Source organism: Petromyzon marinus, chromosome 12 (genome assembly GCF_048934315.1).
Source record: "Petromyzon marinus isolate PM22_M1 ecotype Great Lakes invasive population chromosome 12, UKy_Petmar_22M1.pri1.0, whole genome shotgun sequence".
Lineage (NCBI taxonomy): Eukaryota > Metazoa > Chordata > Hyperoartia > Petromyzontiformes > Petromyzontidae > Petromyzon > Petromyzon marinus.
Genome location: NC_133678.1, coordinates 10,042,610 through 10,067,196, shown reverse-complemented (window position 1 = coordinate 10,067,196; position 24,587 = coordinate 10,042,610). Strand labels below are relative to the sequence as shown.

Below are 24,587 nucleotides of genomic sequence, written 5' to 3'. Positions count from 1 at the left end.
GAATGCTGTCCAATGTTAGTTCTTCAAATGGAAGCAGTGGGAAATGAGAGCTATGTTCTACGAATAAGTCCGAATGGGGATTAAACAGTGTACCTTGTCCTTCTGTCCCGTTGGAGCCGGTGGTCATCACAAGAGTGTGTGCAGAATATCCGCACGAATGGTGATCCCTTGAACTGCAAATCAAGCTTATATGCCTGTCGTCTTTTGTTGTTTAAGACACATTTACGCTGATATGTTATCAAGTAGTGTTTTAACCTCCCTGTGCAGAGTTTGAGTGTTTTCCCCTTGTACGTGTGAATTTAAATCTGGTCACCACTTACTACAGGCCTTCTTATGCAATTGTTCCTCACAGCTTGACTACAAAAGTTAAAATTACGGACCACTTACGGTGGGGTCAAGTGTGGGAATGGTCTTTATTTTCCAGTTTGTGTGATAATTAGCAAAATAGCAAAGCTAAATGCTCTCCGAGAGTCATGATTATCAACCCGCCATGGCATATGGAGCCCCCCCCACACACATTACAGTTCTGACTTTTTAAATTCATGATTGTTAACAAAAAGTTTGACCTGCAGGTTTAAGGCAGCCCATCCAACAGTCGGTCACGAGTCCTATCCCACAGGATCGTAGCTCTGAAGGTTCTGAAGATGAATTTTCAAACTCAATCGCTTCAATTTTTAATGTAAGACCATCCTCCGGGTTAACACAGGTTTGTAATTAAATCAAGTTACAAAGCTCAGTAGTTATAGCTGCGCACTCCCACACCTTCCTGTGTGATGGATAAGCAACCCAAGCGCCAGCCAGCAGCACTTGCCTGCACAATCTTTCAGGATTGCGAGTGTGCAATCATTTGTCTTTAAATGAACATTAGTGTGTCCCTACAAGGCATTTGGCAAGGAGCGGTCTAGACCGAAATTGATCCCTGTGTATCTAATTGAACAATATGGGGAAAATATTAAGAAAACGGTTCTAGTATTATTACATTTTTCATAAAGGTTTTTTGGTAATTGTGATATAAAATATCCCAACCCTCAGGTGCTTTATATATATAAACCTGTATATATTCCAATTGATATCATTCAAACTACAGTATATCGAATTCAAATAATAGCTCTCAGTGAACAATTTCAGTCCTAACCCTTCATGTGCATGGATTCTCACCAGGTATTCTAGTTTATTCCTATAAGTACACATTCTCAATACATTGCCAAGAATCCCAAGAAGATCCATCATGACGCTCTGCTTGATACATAAAGAGCTGATATTATGGTTATATAAGTAAATCGCTGTGCATTTTTTAAAAATGCGTAAACCGTCCAATGTGTTTTTGTGTTCTTCTGCGCACCATGTGGTAGAAGCCAAAAGTACATCGACGTGCTTTGTAGCAGGCTCGCAAAAACCTACACAGTTGTACAAACCCGCAAGCATCTCATACGTGCATCTGTGTGATTTCGATTCACAGTGATCAGCTGCGGAAATCCAGGAGTCGCTGCGAATGGATTTTACCTGGGAAAGGAGTTCACATTCAGCCAAAATGTTTCCTACCACTGCTACCCAGGATATAGCATGAGCTCTGGAGCCACTGCTGTGCGCTCGTGCCAGAAGGATGGCACGTGGAGTGGTGCTTTACCGTCGTGCCACGGTGAGTCACCCACAACAGGCCAAGGCATGCAGATCACTACCTCAGGCATTAATGTTCACTGCTGTGTCGACGGGCCAGAGAGGTGCAATCTTTTAATGTATTGATAATTGATGCACTTTGTAAATATATTATGTGCACACTTTGCACGTAAAGTTACATTTAGAGGCGTGGGAGAAAACGACGGAAGGAGGGAAATCTTTAGGTGCCAATGTGCACAGCGAATGAGGGTTTGGATTTCCAGACGACTGTGACAGAGGAGCAGCATTCGTCTTGCCGGGTTTGAGAATCAGGCTTGATGAGGAGGCTACTTGAGGTCTCTTCTGGTTTTAAATCACGTTGGTTAATCTCGTCTATCCAAGTTGTCCTGTACATTTGAGAATATGGTATCCCTCTTTAATCGCTGTTTACTCAACAGGAATTGACATGTTAATGCAGTACAAGTACATTTAGTGTCATTCAATGGGGGTTAGGCATATTTTCTCCAAGTGTAGTCTGAATGAACATAAGCAAATGACAAATGAGGAAATATAAGATGATGGAAATTCGATTTACGTAGCATCTAAGTAAAGTAATTATGTTTGATGTCAATTTATCTCTCTCAATTAAGTGACTGCAACTATGCAGCTCACACTACTGGGGATCTGCGAGAAAGAGCCTCGTAGATAAATACATAAAGATTCGGGTTCATGGGAAATGGCTGCAGGAAGCATGCTGTTTTGGGCCGACTTGTTAATCGTTTACTTCCTCGAGTTCTGACACCTCGGTACATGGCCAGGGGGAAGTGTTTGGATGTGTGACAATACACGGGGTTCTTTGCAGCTCTAGCTCAAGGAAATTCAAAAGCATACGCAGGTGAGCTGATTTATACACACAGGTGGATAGGTGAGCAAGTAGTTCGCAAGACATCATTTTACGTGCATTTTAATACTAAATTTCCAACTTCGATGGGAGCACGATGAAATTGTGTAATACATTGCGTGCTCGAGTTGTTGGTACAGAGCAATCTAATTTGCAAATCACTGAAGAGGAAAATGTGTTTAATTGCATGTTGAAAATTAGATGTGAAAGCATTTTCACCAAGTTCTTAAATTGGTTTTACACATCCAGGCTCCCCATTATAGCATGTTTATATATATATCTTCTCGAAATGTTCTCCCTACATTTTACCATGCACAAAGTTGTTCTCCAGGACTATACTGCACTCCCTCTTAATTAATGGTGCAAGCCACCTACCCCCTTCTAGAACTGAATGGCGTATACTAATTGCCAACTAATTCCCCACTAATGAAGTGGCGCCTACTTCATTAATTCGTTATCCCTGGGTACACCATGTTTGAAAAAAAAAAAGAACACGACAATAACCGCACCGTGTTCCCTTTTTGCAGTGATCACGTGCAGGCAGCCGCCGAGGGTGCTGAACGGGCGGCTGTTGGGCTCAGACTTCTCGTGGGGAGCCAGCGTGAGCTACAGCTGCTCCTCGGGCTACGAGCCCTCCTTCCCTGCCACGCTCACCTGCGAGGGCAACGGCACATGGAGGGGCGACGTCCCGCAGTGCCTGCGTAAAAACACACGCGCGCGCGTTGCATCACGTGGCAGTCACTCGTTAGGCACAAAGTGCTTGCCACACACGTGAACTCTGATCATCCTTGTAGCGACTTTTAGAAAGCCATCAAGCAAAGACGGTCACTGCATCGCGTGCTTTCAGATGCGCTTCCGTGACCTTCTGCTCCACTCTTCCTCCTGATATTAATAAGCCACTGGAGCTATGCACTTTTAATTCTAGAATGAAAACTCATTTCTTTGGAGCTGATTTTTTTGTGTTTAGTTTGTTGTCCTTCCCCTGCACCTCCGATTAACATGGTTAGCAACGTACATTGCAAAATAAGTTCAAAGTACATACATACATACAGCATACTCCCCAAGTACGACCGGTGTTCAGTACTAAGTCTGCTCAACATTGCACAAGCACTTACTGGTGTTGTTTTTCGAGGCAATGGCCTTTTTTTTCATTGTCGATATGCCATTCCTATGAAAATGTTCTTTCGCGTTAAATGTTTACCCGCAATCTACTATTAATTTCGCTTTTTCCAGCATTATTAATGGTAATGGTGGTGACGACCCTTTGGCAGTGGGTTTACGAATCCGATAGTGATCTATTATTTCTTAATAGATTACCACTCAACAGTTGTATACATATTTGAATATATATGTGGTGGCTGGACAAAATAGTTTTGAGAATCAATGTACTTCCAGTGTTGTTTACTACTAATAATAATAATTTACAGCTCTTTGTCAATCTACTGCTGGATCACATGCAGGTTCTTAGTGTGGTGTGGTAATCGTTACACTGCCACTCCACCCAAAGTGTTATTTTATAGCCATGTATTTCAGTGATAATTTTACATTAAAACAGGTGTACTCATATAAGGATGACCTATTTTATGAAATAGTGGGGGGTTTTTTTGGCTACTGCTCGTGAATGTGAGGCATGTGATCATTGCACAGAAAAAGTATTATTACCTCACACCAGTGGGAAACTATTTTGCTAGATAAGAAATGGGACAGAGTGAGGTTTATTCAGTTAAGTTTTATGCAATTTCAGTATTTCCTCACCAGTGAAAGGCAAGTTCAAACATTTTGATAATTATGAATTAATGCAACAAACTCATTTAGGTGTGCTAATGTTATGTAATTTCATATATATACATTCAGACAGCCACATTTAGTCTAAAAACTTTACACGCATTAATCACAAATTGTGTTGAATGAAAACACGTTTCCACAATAAGTCTAAAAACTTTACATGCATTAATCACAAGTTGTGTTGAATGAAAACATGTTTCCAGCTGTTCTGTCTCTCACATATATATATGTACTTATGCCACTATAGTTATACATATGTGTGCATATACTACTTCACGTGCTGGTCATGAATCTGGATTTTAATATTATTTTATTTTTTTATCGTTGTGCCTACAGCTATATATTGTGGGGATCCAGGTGTCCCTGCGGAGGGCAGGAGGGAAGGCACAAGCTTCATGTACAAATCTAAAGTGGCGTTTAGCTGCAAAAATACCCTCTTGCTCGTCGGCTCCTCATTACGGATGTGCACTGCTGATGGGACCTGGAGTGGAACCCAACCACGTTGCATCGGTGATACTCTACATTTCTGATATATACTTGCACTGTGTATATGTCGGACTGTAACCAAATGAATTGGAATGTGCCTGAGACCGTCAGACCTCAGAAACCAAGCAGGTTGAGCCTGGATAGTGCTTGGATTGGTGAGCCACCATGCGTTGTGGGCAGTAGAGGACAGTGCAGCATTAGCAATTGTTGCTTTGGACTCCCCCACCCTCATGGCCCAAAATGTGTCAGGAGGCCCTCATTGACAAAAACAGGCCGTAAATGTACACGTACAAATCTCCACACTTTGTATTGTCCTGTGGATGGTTTATTTACATGATCACTCCAATGTAATCACCTATGTCGTGCTCTATACAAATTGTACTTGTGGCACGGTGGTATTTATACACACGTGTGATTTCACATTGTCAGGGATGGTATTGATCCTGGTTAAGTTGGATCACTTGCAGGAGGAGGTGCCTAAGTGCTATTACCCTTTATGATGTGTTGTTTGATGTTGCATGCACCAGCTGAAACCATAATAACTAATTTCCCCTAATGAATGCTCATGGTTATAAATGCAGTTGTTTGTACCACTGAAAAATACTGGACTGGTTTTTAAATGCCCACTTGCATTGAATGAAATTTGGAGTGCAGTAACATTAAATTGCAGAATTTACATGATGATTTATTTTAGATTTTACAAACAGCCATCCAAAGACCACAAAGATATTTGTACTACGACTTTTAGAAATATGAAAAAATATTTCATGGTGCCTATTAAATATACAGGCTCATGTTTTAGCATCTGTGATATGCAATGTAAATTAATTAAGATAAAAAAACAACTTGTGCCATTACTCATTCCGAATTCTACCTTCAAGTCTAGACTGCATGTATAAATAAGTATGTTTAATTTCACATTTTAAATCACGTTTTAAAATGTTTTCACCTTTTAATAATCAATTAAACAAAACAAGGTGAAGTTTCATTTTAATTATGGAAAGCACAGTTACAGTGGATGAGTAACAGTTTGTTTGGAGTGCTATAATATTAGCTATCGTGCATTGTTCAAGAGGCCCTTTGTCAAATGCACCAAACAGAGTGAGTTAAATCGTTTTCTGCGCAGCTCACATTAAATAGTGGGCACGCACTGTGGTGTCATCCAGATATTAGAAAGTATTGCATTGGGCAAGGTTTCCTGTATTTATTCATTCATGCCTCATGTATTCAAACCAGCATAGATAAATGCTGGATTTAAAAACAATATTTTACAGCAAAAGCAATACACAGAGCACCAACCTGGTTAACCTAAATAAAATGTAAAACAAAATGTAATGCATATGCATATAAATAGTATTACTTTCATGATGAATCTAGATTGAAAACTCATTTCTTTAGAACTTATTTTTGTGCTAAGAGGCTTGACCTTCCCCCGAACCTCTGATTATCATGGTTGGCTACATACACACATAGTTCTTAAAATATCCTCTAGAACGGCTCTCTAGAGCTCCCTGTGGTGGACGTCTTCATTCCAACAGTGGAATTAGCAGGCAATGCAGGGAGGCTCATCACCATGAAGATCCATGGGCAGATAGCCCCGTAGGTGTCCACTGCACATTTCGTCACTTGTTTCCACTTTCCTCTCCGTCTTATGCCGATATGCTCAAGTAGTGCCACATCTTTCTGGCAACAATCTCTTTTGTCGTCAAGCCGTTCTCTATTAGGTCTTCTCTTTTCAGTTCCTTCCATTTTTCCAAACAACGCGCTTTTAATTCCCCTGCTGTTGTCCATTCTACATATGTGTCAAAATAGTGCCAGTTTATTTATCATCACCGCCTGCATCGTCATGTCCTCTTCTATGTGCAACCTTTTTCTTACGTTTACATTCGTCACTCTTTGGGTCCAGCTTAGATGCAGTATCCTTCTATAGCAATACACTTTGAGTGCCAATATCTGATCTCTGTCAGTCTTTTTAACGTCCAGATCTCGTGGGCATACAAAGCTGTACTGAACATGCATGTTCTTAAGTTGTTCAGTTTGGTACTGTAGCTGATTTGCTTGCTAATTCCAGATGTTATTGAATCCTGCATTACTCCTTTTGCCTTTGCGATCATCACCGTTATGTCTTTCGTGCAGCTGTTGTCCCATGTCAGTAGACTTCCCAAGTATACAAATGCCTTTACATTCACAATCTTGCTGCTTTCTATTCTAACTTCCTTCTCAAGGGTCCAAGAACTCCACACCTGTCTTAGACAGGTCGTCAGACTATATTTTGTTTGGACACTGTTAGGTATCACGTTACCACAAGGCACAACAATGGCCTTTACAATGTAGAGTACATAACTAAGCAAATACATTTTTGCAATTATGTTGATTTGAAAAATAATGCATGTCATGAACCAAAATCCACTTTATTAGTAAAATGAGCTTGCTTGAATATCTGCATAATGCCCCCTCTCCCGCTCAGTTCCATTTCTGTATTAAGGAACAGCCAATTGATATAATTTGAATTGCATGGAAATCATCTATCACTCATTTAACTGTATTGGCCTTGCTTGTCGTGTGCACACTGGAAAACACTGGCCCGTTTCATTTGGCTAATTGAGGTGATGTGTAATGCATTCACATTCATTTGCGAAGCACTAAATGCACGTTTACGAACTTCATAACGGCCTGTGACAATGTCACTTCAAGCCAAAGGGCATTCGCTGGCTTTGAAGTCGACTTATGAGTAAAAACAGACTACTGTGCCACATTTGTGACACACTTCAAACTTCTAATCAGCTAAAAATGAATACGTAATTATTACTTGTACGAATCTAGTAATGTACGCACACAGTTTGCCTTGCACAAGTGTGGATTTATACTGCAATACATCAGTTGAAACGGTGTAATACAGATCGTATTTTCTTTTATTGTCTCGTTTTCTCCAAACTATCAAAAGACCTGTGTGTTTTAAAAAAATATGAGGCACTTCTATATAATTTGTCCTGAGCATTACAACAAGTAAAATGGTAATAAAGTATTAAAGCTTTCGTGACTGCATAAAATTACTCATTGTTTTTTTTAGGTAAAGTCACGTGTGTAGAAATACAATAAAATTATATATAATATATTTTTTTAGAAATACAATGAAATTATATATAAAATATATATATATATAATTTTATTGTATTTATACATACGTGACTTTACCGAAAAAAACAATGAGTAAGTAAAATGGTGTGCTAATTTACTCTAAATAATGGGGCACTGCCTCCATCTGTGGATAATGTCTGTTTACGAGTGCTAACTAATATCAGCATTCACTTTAAGGATGATGATATGACGGTCCCAAACAAAAATCTCACAGCGCTCCATTCTTGTTAAAGAACACTGTCTACTGAGTATAAATGCTGCAGCAAGAAGTCCTACAGTGATTCCACATGTCTTTGTTATACCTCTATGGATTGCACAAACCGAGTACAAATATCATATGCAGCAGACATCCTGGCACATCCAATTTTAGGAAAATCAGACACCATATTTGGCATATTCAGTATCAATGGTAGACATGCTTGCCTTATATTGGCTAAATAATATGGGTAAACAAATTTCTGACTTTGCTGACGAGAAGATTTGAGTCTGGTCATTGTTGCATTCGTGGTCAATTTTTTTTTCTTTAAAACTACAGGCAGCGACATGGGCCATTGGTAGCACGTTCGCCACTTGTTGGAGAGGTTCACGGTTCGAAACGTCTACTGTCTACTTCCCAGGAGTGGGATGTTAAAGAACCCGTGCGTGATGTCATTCACAAGAGTAGGCCATTTTTAATCAGAATCAGAAGCTGTATTTACACTTGAGGAATCCGATGAGCTATTAAGCTCTCTTTTCACAGATGTGTTGGTATCATAGTCCAAATTGACTAAATTAGAAAGAAAATATTACCCACAAATTATCCAATTGGGATTTTGAAAAGCGAGCATTGCCCCCCACGGAATAAACTTGGCAGGACCCTGCTGAAAAATAATGAGACCTTTCAGCAGGGAAAACAAGCATAATCATGAAAATAAAAGCGCCCATGTTTATAGAAACATGTGGTTTTCAACTGTTTATAATTGTATTTATATATGTCTTGATGTTTGTCTATTTCAATTGTGTGTGCATATTGAGAGCCCACTGTGTGATGATTATTGTTTTATTGCAAATTCTGTGTTACACGTTTACGCATCTTAAGTGCACTCGTAAAGAGAAGGTTACGTCAAATGCATATATTGTGACCACCAGTAATTCCTCACCAGAAACTTTTGAGAGATAACACGACTGAAGGTCTTCTTGTACGTGACCACTGTCATACATTCGGGTCCTCTTCTTTAAAAGTATGATCCTATCTCATGTTTATTTAAAATTGTAATCCTCTGACCTTTCCCACACATTTAGACCCTTTGCAGAACACGTGCCCTAACCCTGGAGCACTTCAGTTCGGGGAATTAAACAGCACTTTCGGATTCCAGGTATGAAACGATATAAGTATACATTACGGATCTTTCACACATTTTTAATTGTATGCAGCTGAATGAGGAAAAATATTTAAACATATACGATTAATGAGTTGTTTGCATTAATAAGTGGATATCTGAATTGCATTTCGTGGCATTTCCTGGCACCTTATTATTTGTTGTTCCCTTCATCAGGTGTGGCCAGTAACTCTAATTGAATGATGCATAGCTTCTTTTGAATTTCGTTATGTTCTGCATGGAATGATAATATCAGTCATTCAGTTAAGTACCCAACTCTGCTTCTCGGGCAAGATATACCAACGGTATATCATCAATCAGATATTGAGTGCTGCTTATGACCTGTAAAAAACTTTTAAATCAAAATAGCTGTGTTTAAATGTACGTATAATAAATAATTACAATATGGGCCTTGGGGGCTGAGCGGTGGCACACTGTGCTGTGAACCCAATGACCTCGGTTCTATTCCAGGCCATGGCTAAATTCAGACATAGCGAGTGATATCTGAACTGCTCGATGCTCACCCCCACCCCCATTAACTTGCACCGAGCAGCATAGTGAAGTATGGTCAAACAGTCTCCGTGACTAACACGGCATAGGGGGGCCTGCATCCAGCCATGGATTGAAAGAGATGTGAATTAATGTATTGGGAACTCAAAGCGGGTTGGTGTATCACACCTGCAGAACACGGTACACTTTAAATAAATTAATTTACGAATTTAAAATTGTGTACAGAGTGCATAGTCCTATTAATATGTAGTATAATGAGGTTATTTTTGTTATTTGAGGATTATGGGTCATGCAACCACGATCATGTGTGAGGCTCTCAACTTGCAGGATTAAGAAGTGGCCAGCAGATATACATATATTACAAATATAATAAAAGGTTGCTTACTTAACTGAACATATGTTTAATGTGATCCTCATATGTATGTACATGGATTTTTTTTACACAAACTGCCAACCATTGATAAATGTGCATTGGTAACATACTGCAAAGGAAAATAATAAAAATATAGAGTTCACATACTCAGCGAGGCTTTCATATGTAAACAACAAATACATTATTAATTGTGTATCTCAAATATGCATGACTAGAAAAAAAAACGCATGATGCTGGTGTGAACTAGCATGGTCATGTTCCTGCCCGGCAGTATTTTCTTTGACAATGTTAGTGTCACTTTCATTTTTGCCATGGGCACGTGTCATGCCTGTGGGGGCAGTGTGCAGTCACGCTCGTGGAAACACCTGACAATCTGTCTATTTCCTTTAACAAGGTTGGCAGCAAAGTGAAATTCAGATGCGGAAAGGGATACCACATCCTGGGGTCCACAACGAGGTCTTGCCAGTCCGACTACGTATGGAGCGGCACCCGGCCGCAATGCATACGTAAGTTTAACGTGAGCACGTTCATAATCTGGAGAGAGAAAAAATACAATGCTTTATTAAGTGTTCTGTGATATACGTATTAAACTTGAATTAATAAAGGGGGGGGGTGGTGTTATTTAAACAGATTAAACAGATAGCGGGAAAATGTATCATGCTAATTTAAAGTGTACGTGTCTTTTGGTGCATTTGTATGAACAGTAAAAGTGCACTTCAATACGTTTTATAATTATCTATGCTCTATATTTTTTTTACCAAGTATGCAATCCATCATGCAGTAGCACACAGCTATAGGCATTTTAGCAGGGGTTTTTTTTCTTATCGTACATTTCAAAAGCGTTGGTAAAGTATGCAATGTAACGGTTCCCTTAAAGTTGTTGCTCACACCACTGCTGATGGAAGGACCCCAACCAGAAGGAGCTCTAGAGACTCTGTCTGGAGGGGGAACTCAACGTTACTGTCCTATTTGCATGCATGTGTTTCATTATACATTTGTGCTGTTCAGTTAAACATTTTGTCACACAGCACAAGTAATGCAGTTGCTGAAAAACACTGCGTGCCATGCAGTAGCAGGCTGGCTATTACTTACGGTGCCAGTTTGTGAGCCACAGTCCCAAATGTATAAGTACGCTTGAGATTTTATTTTTTGTATAACCAAATGACTGCATTGAGCCTGTGGCCACGAACACGCCGTGTGTTCGTGGAAACCGCAATGGGTCTATATTGTTGAGCCAGACGAGAGAGAACCCGCGAGACCAGGATAGCCTCATTTGCAAAAGTGACCTGGAGAATATTCCTGCCAGTTGGGGGTGATGCTTGCTATGTTTGATCTCAATTGAGTAACTTTAGTTGCAACTATGGGTGCCTGGGTACAGCAACCCCTCAGGCTGCTTCATGAACAGCCTCGTTAGAGTCCATCCATATTCATCATATAACTAAAGCTCCTCTACACGCATTATGCCCATATATGGTGTTTATGCATTAATTTCTTAAACTATCTACACGCATTCCCCATCCATTCCAGCCTCATTCCTGAAGGTGAAAGGCAGATTTTTTGCGTAATAAAAGTTAGTCTGATAGTAGGTTTCAACTCGGTGTATTTTCTTTACATGTGTACGAAGCTGAAAATTGGCAGAGCATCAATGTACTATGAATTATACTACCTCAACGTGTAGGTTTTCGCAATTGTGTTTTCAAGTTGTACTACGGTGTTGTTTGGCATGATGTCTGCCGTTCCTTAAGAAGCTCCCAGCACGTGGAGTGAAATGTAAAACATCATGCTGGACAGCACGCAGAAAAGCCAGAAAGCACATCGGGGAGCCATATGCTATCTTGATCTCACATTGGCTTTTGATTTCCTCTTTATGAGTGGCAATACATTCACCAATAACTAGCATGTATGTTGAACTTCTTTCCCACGATAGGTAGCGAAACCATGCTAATTAGAGGTGTGGTGGGAAGGACAACAAGCTAAACATTTTCCACACTTGTTCTTCATAAGATGTGTTTTCTATACATGTACGAGTACTGATGGATACTGTCGTGTGTGTGCCTGTACCCAGCGCACAGCTGCAGGCAGCTGGAGACCCCGGAAAATGCAGACGTAGGGGCCGTGGAGCTGCCCGGCCTGGGATACACGCTCATGTACAGCTGCCAGCCCGGATTCTACCTGGCGGGGGGCTCGGAGCACCGCAGCTGCCGTCCCGACGGGACCTGGTCGGGAAAAACTCCCATCTGCCATCGTGAGTCGCCAGCACGTCCGCGCAAACGCCTCCCTTCCTCGCAAGCCATCCTGCACTGGAAATGCTTGTTTGAGCATTATTTCATCGCAGCAGCAGCAGTAGTTTGGTCATCATTATCGTCAGCAACAGCAGTATCAGCAAAGGCAAGAGCAAGGTCATTACATCTGTTTGTGTGCTTGGTGGCCATCCATTGAAGCACTATCCAGGCTTAACCTGCTTAGCATCCAAGGTATGTAAGTATGTATGTGTTAAACTTATTTCGCACCGGACGTACATAGCCAACCGTGCTAATCGGAGTTGCCGGAAGGGTCTGACGGAGTACGGCGCATTTTGGGTGATCTGGTCACGGGAAGATTTTACCTTAACTTTCTCCATTCCGATGAGGTCCGAATGGATGTGGTATGCGATTAGCTAATTTAGGAACTTAATGCATTAACTTCATAACAATGAAGCAAAGGTTTTCGTGGTTGCTCTCCAATGTGTTTCAGGTTGCAGCGTGTGTTGTTCGGCACAGTGTCTGACAATTTGCTGTACGTGCTGGGAGTTTCTTGAGGAAGCGAGTAGTTAATTTGGGAACTGAATAGTTTTGTTGGGAAAACAATAGTTTATGAAGCTTCCAGTATGTTGCGCGAAACCGGGGACATCATGCCGAATGACACGCGGGTATTGTCATAATTTCATCGCTAGGTTGTTTGTTATTTATCTTACTTAATTACCCCTTTAACAATGCCTATGAAAGGTGGAAAATTGAATCATTGGTGCCATGAAATGAGTATAAGGAAAATAAATAAAAACTGCAATCCTGTCAACTTTTAAAGTGCACCATATAGGTGCAATTAGTATGCATTTAACGCTTATATGCAAGCCTTTATAAATCAAAGCCTCGGGCTGTATGTACTCGGTATAAAGTACACCTGTGGCAATGGGTATTTGCACCTGACTGGGGACTTGTCTTGGTTGAGTCAGCCTTAAAGGAGTACTTTGTGATTATGTAATATAGGTAATATGATACTATTAAAAGTTGCTCACTCATAACACGTCTTTCCAATTATCTTTCCAGGCTGACTTAAACAATATTGTTTGCATTTTTTTACAACTCATCAATATCTTTTTTGCTGTTTTCGTAATTTGGTTTTATATCTGTTGTTTTATTTTAATAAGCAACTACTATTTCGAGTGACCATCGTAGCAACCACGATGACTAAATCACCTGGAATGCGCACGATCTCGTCATATCTCGGAAGCGAAGCGAGGTTTTGAGCCTGGATAGCGATAGGATGGGCAACCACCAGGCATGAAGCAGCAGGTGCTGTAGGCCACTGTGGAGCTGCGTTGTGAGCAGAGAGCAGTACAACAAAGCCTGTTGTACTGTAATTATGCTCCAACATCTATACTCCCCACGTTCACCGACCCAACTTGACCAGTGTGGTGAAGTATGCTCAAATAATGGCTATCACCCACATGGCCATGGGGATGCCTTCATGTAGCAGCGGATGGACAGACAAAATGTGCTGCACGTGTACATGCGTGCTATAGGCTCATGAGCTAAACTCTAAAACCTGCTCTATCGGTAGTGGCCTAGTTTGTATTTCTTTGGCTCTGTTGTTCCATTTCATTTTCTGCCACCAGCTGCAGCCTCTTTGAGTTGTATTCCCATACGGGCCTCTAATAAGCTAACTCCTGGCAGTGGGTAGCATGCAGGCTGACATAAAAAAATGTTTCTTTGCTGCCCACTTGGGAGCTTTTGATGGATGCTGCATTTCTTTACTGCCTCCAAACTGAATCTGACAACATACCCTTTTCACATTTTTGTGTTTTCTCTATCACATGATCACGTAATAAAGAGGAATTACATCTCCATGGGACACGTTTTTCCAGTAACAAGCTGACAAACGAAATGCAGACTTGATGCTCTGTAAGAGGTGTCTATTTGGTGTTTGAATATCTTACTAGTTGGATTTAGGCCTGAAAGGATAAAGTTATTTTTTAATTAGGATTTATATAACAAAGAGGAATTGTTTAGCGGCTGTAGATGCACCAGACATGGCATTGGGTGGAAAATGTGAACAAGCAGGGAGTGCTTGGAATCACTGGGTACAAGCGGGATGCTATTCTGGATTTGACCATTGCTATGCACAAAATACGGACTCTATCTGGCCAACCAAACCTTTTTTAAATCAATACAGAACTGGGATAAATAAATTAGGACATTTACATTCAGTTGGGTGAAAACAAATATAGGGCAGGAATTGCTTGTGCTATATGTAAATCGTGGCAGCTTTCTATATCACATAGGGAAGGTTTACAGACACTATGGAGGAGTGGAATTCTTAGCCTCTCAAGGAATTAAGCATGGAGTTTTATAATTCAAGAATATTTCAGGTGTATAGTATTACAGCTCTCAGCCTCTATAAGTCAAGGGGTACTTCAAATATGTGCTGCAACAGCGCGCTGTGAAGATGTAGAAGTGTTACAAATGTATGAAGATAGTAGCCAATGACTAAATGCGGGCAAACACACAACACAATTATAATGGGACACTTCAACGGTAGGTGAAATGAGCAAAGGTATGATTGGTAAATTTGGATCGAGACAAAAGACCGTCAATTAGAATTCGAACCCAGGAGGGACGTGAAGATAATACATCCTTTTTAAATAAGGAATATAGAAATAGCCATGGAGGAGTCCAAATCAAGAAAATGTAAATGACTTGATTCTCACGGACACACCACAGAATGTCAGAGATGTCCCTGCTTCATTAATGAGAGCTAACCAACGTTGTTTTACTTTTAGCATATCGTACCACTTTTTTCCTGAAGTTGATCAAGCTGTCTAGGATTTCCTCCCTATGTTATTCCTTCCGATATTAGGAATCCACTGGAGCTGTGCACTTTTAAATCTACATTGAAACCTCCTTTGTTTAGAACTGCTTTTTGTGTTTAGTGTATTGTCTTTCCCCCGCACCTCCGATTAGCATTTTGGCGATGTACGGTGTGAACGAAGTACAACATACACACATACACATACATGTACAGTACATTTGATAATAATTCTAGTGCATTTTTCTCTCTCTCCAGCTGGACTCAAACCATCTGAGAAAAATAATAGCGCACTTTTAACAACTCATAGCCCTCAAGGTGCAGGTGAGTAGGGCCATGTGATGCGACACAGCTGAAATATTGCAAAACATTACACGTGCAGTGTTCAGTTGTGAGTACTTTTCTTGACTACATTTTTCATCAAGCTATGACTACATTCAGATGGGGTTTTTTTTTACCATGGTCTTGATTCAGTGATGTATATTGTAATTTGAATGTTTCAGGCAATGGCCCAAACCTTAGCTTATTACATATACGTTTTGCTCTTTAAAGCAGTGTTCTTGATGGATGTATTGAGATATGATTATTTGTTCTTATGCACCACTACCAACGCAGTAGCAACATTTTTAAAATAACTTTTCCCATTTAATGTATTCAATACAACGAGTTTGTGCTAGGAGATGCAAACAATGCTGTAATTTACAGTGAGTGTAGGAGGCAGAGGGTGAATGTATTGGGGGGAATCGGTGAAGTTGGTGGCGAGAAGTCTTGGGCGTTGGGCAATGAGTGGAAATATAAATGAGAGGGCCGTTTGACCCGTGCTATTCTTACTCTGGTGTAATAGTAGGGGACACCTTGTGATGGACGTCCTGTAACGGTTTGTGTTCTCAAATCTAAAGGCAGTTTGTGTTGCCAACTAGAATATAGTGACTGCTAATCGTGCCCTAGCATGAACTCTCTGTGACCATGGAAAAGACCTTTAGTAGCTGCAAGATTAAGTTAGGGGGTATATTCATTTATGAGGTACTGCAGTTCCTTTTCTGTGAACTTTCCACCTTTTAACAGTCTCTGGATACAATCATCGACTTAAGTATTGATCCTATTAAGCTCAGAGGCTACACTTTTGTTCTCCACAGCCCTTGACGTGACTCTGTTTGAGGAATCCGTTTGGAAGGGCTCGTTCGACTTCAGAGACACAAAGCGTCCGGCTTCGTTGCTGACGAACAGCATCGACGTCAATTCAGGCCGACTGAACCTCACCTTTTTGGCCACTAACATGGAACTCAATTTAGCAGGTGATTGCCGCAACTCTTCACACATCGCTTGTGACACAAAGCAATTGCAACACACTGGGTGATAGCGGTGCCGCGGTGGCGAGATGTTAACTCGCTCCCCTGGTATACAGGAGGCCATGGGTTCGACCTTGACGCCTGTATATTTGGAGTTTGCATGTTCTCCCCGTGGTCGTGTGGATCTTATCTTTGCACTCCGGTTTCTTCCTTCTCATTTAGAAATGTATGTTGAGAGTTTTTGTCTGCTATAAATTTCCACATGATGATATGCCACTTCGCTGAACTATCATTTGTGGCCAGGTCGCTTCTGACAAAGAGCTATGTATATCAGTGGGCCTTATTTAGTAAAATAAAAAAATAGTTTATTTAAAAAATCTTTTTTAAGAATTTGCTTTAAGTTGTATATGTTTGCAGCTGTCCTCAACGAGGAGTGCAGTCACACTTTGGAAGGTGGGAGTGTCCTCCTAATGAATGGTTCCTCGTGGTTATTGGTCATATTAGATATCCACAGTGATCCGTTTCCATCTTCTATATGTTACTGGCAAAACCAAATGTAAAGTATTGAACTTTGATCAGTGACTTATTTAAGATTTTAGATTCCTATATGTTGAATGTATGCACCATCCTGCCAAAGTAAATTCCGTGTCGGTGTGAACTTTCATGGCGAATAAAACCCTTTCGGATTCGGATTCTATGTGTTGGTATATCCTTCCCATATCTAAAACTGTGGGAATGTCGGGACACCCACAATACCAACATTGGCTTATCCCCTGCTTCTTAAACACAGTCCTGTAATCTTACACTTAATCCAGTGTTGCACATGTATTCATCGACAGTGACACACCACGCATTAGTATGTCCTTCTGAATGGGGAATATTGCTGAACATGGGAAGATTGGCCATGCTGAGACACTGGATTTAAATGACAACTGCCAGTTGGTGAATGATCACTATGGACCTGCAGTCGTCACGTTGTATTAATGCATATTCTCTATGGTCGCAGGGGTCTTCAAGAATAAAGAGGGAAATGTATTCCTTCGAGTCACTCACGTGAAACGTTTTGATCAATCTTTGTTTGAAAAGATGCCCGGTGATTGGAGCATGAATGGGTCTGTAAGTACTTTATAAGTTATGTCAAGCAGCTAAATTGTGTTGATTTATGCGTGCGCATACATGCAAATATAAAGACAGACAAACACATCTTCGTAATAATTCAGCTGTGCATAATGGTACTGTAGACTCTCGTTAGCAATGTGGATTGACCGTGTAAAGGTGCATCTCCTCACTAAACTCGTGATGCTGAATAGGGTAGGATGGCTATGGATGACATTCACAGTATTTATTACCAGTAAGGAATTATATATGTATGTTGAACTTATTTTGCACCGTGCGTGGCCAACCGTGCTAATCGGAGGTGCGGAGGAAGGACAACAAGCAAAAAATCAAGCGGTGAATCGAGTTAACTGAGGAAATGCCAGGAACTGCATCCCAAATCGTTGAGCACCTGCCCTTACCACCACAGCATTCGACCATTCTAAAAGAAAACTCACTTGCTGGCGAGTGAGTTTCATGCATCAGTAAAGCTCTCCCTTTAACCCACTCAATCCTCCTTTTATAACCCCCAAATGGTATTGTGCTTGATTTATGGCTTTAATTTGTATTGTGCGCACAAGGGGAACTTGTGGAACTGAACTTATTCGGGTTTGTTTCTTAATATAACAATGGACAAAATAAGAATTACAAAAAGGTGTTCTTGAAGTATCAGTTTGGTGGGTTGGCACATTTTTGGACCATACTTCTATAAAGTAAAAGCATAGTTTCTTCCTTAGTTTGAAGAAAAATATTTAAAAAATAACCCAACAATTGTTTTTAGTTCGTTTTAAAACTCCATATACTACTTTTGTTCATTCCACATATCCAAGTTCCTGAAAAAAACAGATTTTTTTTCAGTTCAAAATAGTTTGTAAATCAGAACGAAAAAAGTATCATAGTGTGAGATATTTTTGGTAAATGCTGATTATCAAAATTAACTTTGGGATGATGCAAAGTTTCCTCACACAATTTCTGTACATATAAATCAATCTCTGGTTAAAACAATTATTGCAAGGGGAGTTAGATTTTATAGTTGGTATATACGAGCATTATAAAAGTGTTTGTGCACGATCAAGCAGATGAACGAAGCTGCCGTTAAACACAAGTGCTGTAGGGTTGTTAAGTTTAAGAATGGGTAGATGGATGGTTCATCTTGTAGTTCTACAAAACCATTTTTATGAGATATATGAATTGTAATATTTTCAGAGCATTTCAGTGAAACATAAATATGTTAGGAACATTTATCTGGGTAAATGTGTCGAACGTATTACTTTAGTTTCACTTCATCAATAGTTCTTAATATATTAATCAAGCATCTGGTGGGTTACACATTTCATGGATCAAATGCTACAATTGCTCAATTTAATACAAACATGTCATCATGTCCAGTGCTGTACAACAATATAATATTACCCGATAATCATTTTCTGCTGATTTATTGACAGTGGCTCATTTTAATTGGTCTTTTTAACTACCAAAGCATGTGCATTTTCAAGGCATAATTTTGAATGCAGTACTGCTTGCTCATGTTTAAAAAAGCAGTGTACAGTCAGATTGATGGCTTCATAGTGCAACGTGCATGCCCTAATGGGTTGTTTTATATTTATAATAATTTTATGAGTGTTATAAAGTATATTCATAAGGGGGTACAATGAGAGAATGCCACAAATGTAGTCATTGTGCACAGCACACTTTAATGCAGGGCGATAATACATCCCTCCAAATGAAATTATGTTCCACAGTGCATTTTTTCTAATGTCACATGCCAGATGTACAAAATACAGCAGAGTTATTATTGATAGTTCGTTATACGGCTCATAATGGCAATGTTCAGCACAGGGTATTGGACTGCCCTGCAAGTTAATCTGAAGTAACGCGTTGATCATAGATGATGGAGTGTATCTGTGATGTGATGTGTCAGCTCAAATTGCCTCTGCTTTTATGGCACAGGTGACAACCGATATTGATGGTGTGACGCACGTTTATCAAGGATTCATACAAGCCAAAGAGTATGGTTCATTTGGATTTAAGAAAATAGGTAAGTATTGTTGAGAACATGAAACAATTTTTATTTTACCAGGTACGGCCCACTTGACTCTATAGCTCGTTTTTCAGACGCGACCTGGCCACAAATGATAGCCCAATGAAGTGGCTTATCATATGGAAATGTATAGCAGCCAAATACTCTAAACTATTTGCTGGTTAGTTGGTGATTAGGAACAAATCTTCTGAGCCCACAGACTCAAAGTATTTTTTTTTCTCCGTTGTGGCTTCGAGGTCAAAATGTTTCATTTTACATCTGCATATGTGCATTTAATTTCGTACTCATTGTAACAAATGTAGAACCTCTTAATTGCAGGTGCAGTATTGCAATTTATACTCCTCTGTGCAGATTAAAAAAAATGCATGACAACTCTAGACATAGAGTATTTTAATATGAATGTAGCTGTGCTATTTTGAAAGAAAAATTAGTTACATGAAACAAGCAAAGGAATGGATATTATATTCTTAGTTTTTTCGGTAAAGTCACCTGATGATGACCGTTTGAGTTATGGTCGAAACGTCGTGAGAAATTTTTTATTGTTTTATATATATTTTATTATTTTGTTGTTTCTCTTCAACGTGACTTTACCGAAAAAACTAAGAATATGAATTACTGCAGTCACGAAAGCTTTAAATCAAAAAGGAATGGATGTTTTGTGTTGTTGTTATGCCTCAAAATTAAATGAATGTCAGAATTCAGCATTGAAGTAAAAAAAACCACTGAATTTGTCAGTTCCGGACTTGGAATCCTATAGCTTTCTGAGAATTTGAAATTGTGTTAAAACACAATGCTCAAAAAGCCCTTCCAATTACAAATGGACCAACAACAGCAGATCGCCTGCTGAGTGCATTGCGAAGAAATGATTAAATAAGGCTTTCAAATTACATGGGCCTTTTTTTAAGTGCTAGCCTGCAGCGTCAAGTTTTTCACACGAAAAACAAGGTTCACTTGAGCAAAAATCCAGGCCAATTACTAACTGCAAAAAAAAAACAGTCATAATGTGCACTTACAGAAATTGCGTTGGTCTCACTGGGGGAACCACTCAATTGCCCCTAATGTAGACATACCGGAGAATTTTGTGAAATAGGCCAGAATCTCTTTGTAAGAATGTGACACAGCCTCCGCAGAAACATTGGGGCGGTGGGCGGTGGGGGGGGCAATGCTCCATCCAATGGGAGATTTGTGCTTGGCTGCCCAACGTTGGAAAGCGTTGATTCCCCTGCGTGGGTGGGCGTTCAGCCTGGCAGAGCATGGCGCACGAGCTTCATGCCTTGAGCCTTGAGCCTGGCTCGTGATGGATCGCTTTTTCCTCCCCCCAACCCCCCTTTGCTTCAGGAGCGGAGACACGGGGCCCCGAGGGTGGCACGGACCCGACCGGCCAGCAGCATGGCACCAGCAGCAGCTCTGTGGCGGTAGCCATTCTTGTGCCCTTTTTCGCCCTCATCCTGGCCGGTTTTGCTTTCTACCTGTACAAGCAGCGGTGAGACATGATGGAGAGAGAGAAAAAAAACCTCAGGTTTCTTGAATTGCATTAGGGTCACCCTTAACGATCCCTTTCACGAGTGTAGACATAGGGCTTGAGATTTTAATGAAATATTTTTCTGTTTCCGTGTGAGCATTTTTGCCATTTGCCTTTTCTATTTTGTCTGCGATACAGAATAGAAAAAAAAAGATTCGTCTCCTTGTATTATAGCTAAGCTCTGCTTTCTGGTAATAACTGTCTCAATTGATTTTCTTCAGGTTCAACACAAGGTTCATTGATGAATTTGCTCACGAATGTAATGTTTTGAATATTTGAATGACGTTACTGCTTAGTAATGTGTATATATTTCCCCATACATCAGTGTTTATTTGATTTTGTCTTTGTATTGCAGGTCAGCTCCAAAGCCACACTTCAGTGGTTTTGCTGACCATGAGAACAGTAATGGGCAGACAGCTTTTGAGAACATGATTTACGACAGCAGTCTGAAGCATGGAGAGAGCAAGGCAGTGCGGTTCGACCCCAGACTCAACACAGTCTGCACAGTGGTAAACACCTGCTTTTAATATGAGGCTGCTATACTGTTTCAGTTCACCGTGGCTAACATATGCCAAAAGGATCTGGAAGCATCTTAACTGTTAATTAAACATATTAACGTATGTCTAATGTATTATTACAAATAACATAATAGAAATACAGTTTATATAAATATTTGTCATATTCTAAAGTGTGTTCAAGTTAAAGGTGCAGCTCTGCAATTGTTTGCTCATGACGTGACTGCTGGCAGAAGGGCCTCGAATATATTCGAGAGAGCCCCATTTAGAGGATATTTTTGGCCTTTTTGTCCACACTGGTCAGACACCTTGGAAGAGGTGGGAGCACATGGGGGGGGGACAGGGATTTAAGAAACTTGCCCCATTGTTTCAACTTCAGTGCCAGGATATAGCACGATTGGCTACGTATGGTGCGAAACAGTACAACATACATTACATATGTATGTTGAAGTGTATGTATGTTGAACTTCTTTCACACCGTACGTAGCCAGATATGCTAATTGTAGGCGTGGGGAAGGACAACAAACTAAACACAAAAAGCAGTTCTCAGGAAATGAGCCTTCAATTTCGATTTCAAAGTGCGTAGCTCAAGTGGCTTCCTAATATCGAAAGAGGGGCCGTAGAAGCGCATCTGAAAGTGCGCGATGCGGTGGCCGTTTTTGTTCGATGCATACATAGGATTGAACCAGTGACATCTGGATTGCAAGTCCAGTGTGCTCACCAATACACCAATAAACAGCAGTAGCAATCCTTAAAGTGTGTATTAAATAGAACTACTTTCATATTCTTGGTCTTTCGGTACTTTTATCTAGACATTTTTTTTCTGCCAAAGTTAATCATGGAATACAATTGCCTATGTAGCTATAATTGAATTTTGTGGCTTGAAATGCTTTTTAATATAGCTTTAGTAAACGTTTTTAAAATGAATACTTTGAAGTTTACACATTCATGTCTAACCTTAACATTTCCTTTCATTCTTTGGAATGTGTTTTTATATATTTTTTTTCTTTCACAAATTGATCGCTCGCCGGTTCTCGTGAACAGTCTTTCTGTCACTCAAATCGCACAGGACCAAAGCCATGTTTTATGAATGCAATGTATGTATTATGTACGTTGAACTTCTTTTGCATCGTGCTAATCGGAGGTGCAACGATGCTTTCCACATAGCACCACACTCCGCCTGACATTAATATTCCCACACCTGCAACATATACATTCCTGTTTCAGGTGACCCTGCATTGTCACTTATCATAACCAGCCTCAGTGCATTTTCCTTTCGTTGTATTGCTTGGGGTGATTGCTTGGGGTGTAACATGCTTTGAGCCATCTATTCCAATTACCAAATTGCTTGTGTGTGAGAATCTATTACAGTATTTTGTATTCGTGTCTTATGCATTTAGCTCATGTGACACCCCAAAGCCACGAGTGGCACTACAGTGCACTCTAATGGTATTGATGTGTTGGTCTTTGTTTCGTTGTTTTTGTGCTCACGCACCACGGATCTTCCTCGTAAAATATCCTGGGACAACTGGCTAAACGGGACCATCATCCGTGTAACTAATACAATTAACTTAAATCTTGATTTGAAGCTTTCGTGACTGCAGAAATCCATACTCTTTGGTTATTTTGGTAAGGTCACGTAGGTAGAAAATCAAATAATAATATACCACGATGTTTCGATCGCAACACAAGCGGTGGTCCTCAGGCAGAAAAAATAATCCAGCAGTGGAACTGCTGAACCAGGAAGAAACACGTGGCTGATCATTGTTATAACGCAGTGGGCTCGCACGATATTGTTTTTTTCCGAGACCAAGGTGCTCTTCAAACCTTCGGGATACCATCAAAGATTTGTCCATGAAGCCATCCATATATTTAAACACAGAGACAATTTCAACCGAGAAGATAAGCTGAGCAATCATTGGAAGGACGTTATTAACCAAGCAAAGTCGTAACTTGCTGTGGTGCTTCCATTCTTCCCTGCCGTTTGGCTGTTATCTCCGACTCTATGAGTTGTATTACACTGTTAGGTGCCTCTGCATTAACGAGCTGGGGTCTCACTAACATGGCCACCTCTGCTCCCTTAGCCTTGATGTATCGATAGTTCTGGCTGTGTGATGGGCTGTGTATCTTACTGGCATGACCACCGTTGCGGTGGTTCGCTTGCGTGGACGTGCTTGCTTCTCACAGCGCAGTTGGCAGCGCCGCAGCTTGTGTTACACATAGACATGACATTAACCTGCTAATCCCCCTAATCTCTCTGCCTAATCTCTCCCATCAACATAGTGCTAATCTTCTTGGTTCTTTCGGTAAAGTCACGTAGAATGAGAATAAAACAATAAAATAAATTAAGACAATAAGGGCATTTCCCTGTCCCCAGACGACCTGCTTGTCAGTTTTGATGTGGTGTCCTTATTCACCAAAGTTTCGGTACCTGACACCATCGCAATCATTGAAGACCTGGTTCATCAAGGACTACATACGGAGGTACCCCCCCCCCTTGTGAGACATTGCTTAACCAACACATACTTCACCTGGAATGGAACTTTCTACAAACAGACTGATGGCACCCCAATGGGCTCCCCCCTATCTCCAGTTGTAGCCAACGTGTTCATGGAAAAATTTGAAACTGACGCCATCCAGACTGCCACTCTACGCCCGACCTTATGGAAGAGATACGTAGATGACACCTTTGTTATCTGGCCACATGGCTTACCTGCTCTAGATCAATTCCTCGACCACATCAACTCCATACACCCAGTCATCAGATTTACCATGGAGGTCGAAAAAGAAGGCAAGCTACCCTTTTTGGATGTCTTAATTAAAAGGAGACCTGATGGTTCAATGAGCCACTCGGTCTACAGGAAAGCTACCCATATGGATGCTTACTTAAAACCGGATTCCCACCACCATCCAT

At 40.5% G+C, this 24,587-nt stretch overlaps 1 protein-coding gene across 3 annotated transcripts in view; it reads left to right on the top strand.

The window, feature by feature from the left end:
* Positions 1–24,587, top strand: part of LOC116941580 (CUB and sushi domain-containing protein 3-like) — a 442,102-nt gene that overhangs the window by 413,561 nt on the left and 3,954 nt on the right. For 2 of the 3 annotated variants that reach the window (XM_032952771.2, XM_032952770.2), the window contains 12 exons: positions 1,460–1,639; positions 3,025–3,198; positions 4,619–4,792; positions 9,188–9,261; positions 10,542–10,653; positions 12,213–12,392; positions 15,470–15,535; positions 16,348–16,506; positions 17,507–17,616; positions 19,546–19,633; positions 20,975–21,119; positions 21,514–21,667. In XM_032952771.2, coding sequence (XP_032808662.2) covers positions 1,460–1,639; positions 3,025–3,198; positions 4,619–4,792; positions 9,188–9,261; positions 10,542–10,653; positions 12,213–12,392; positions 15,470–15,535; positions 16,348–16,506; positions 17,507–17,616; positions 19,546–19,633; positions 20,975–21,119; positions 21,514–21,667 — 1,616 coding nt within the window. Of the gene's footprint in view, positions 1–1,459; positions 1,640–3,024; positions 3,199–4,618; positions 4,793–9,187; positions 9,262–10,541; positions 10,654–12,212; positions 12,393–15,469; positions 15,536–16,347; positions 16,507–17,506; positions 17,617–19,545; positions 19,634–20,974; positions 21,156–21,513; positions 21,668–24,587 lie in introns of those variants that run through there. The other variant, XM_032952772.2, reaches the window with a different exon arrangement.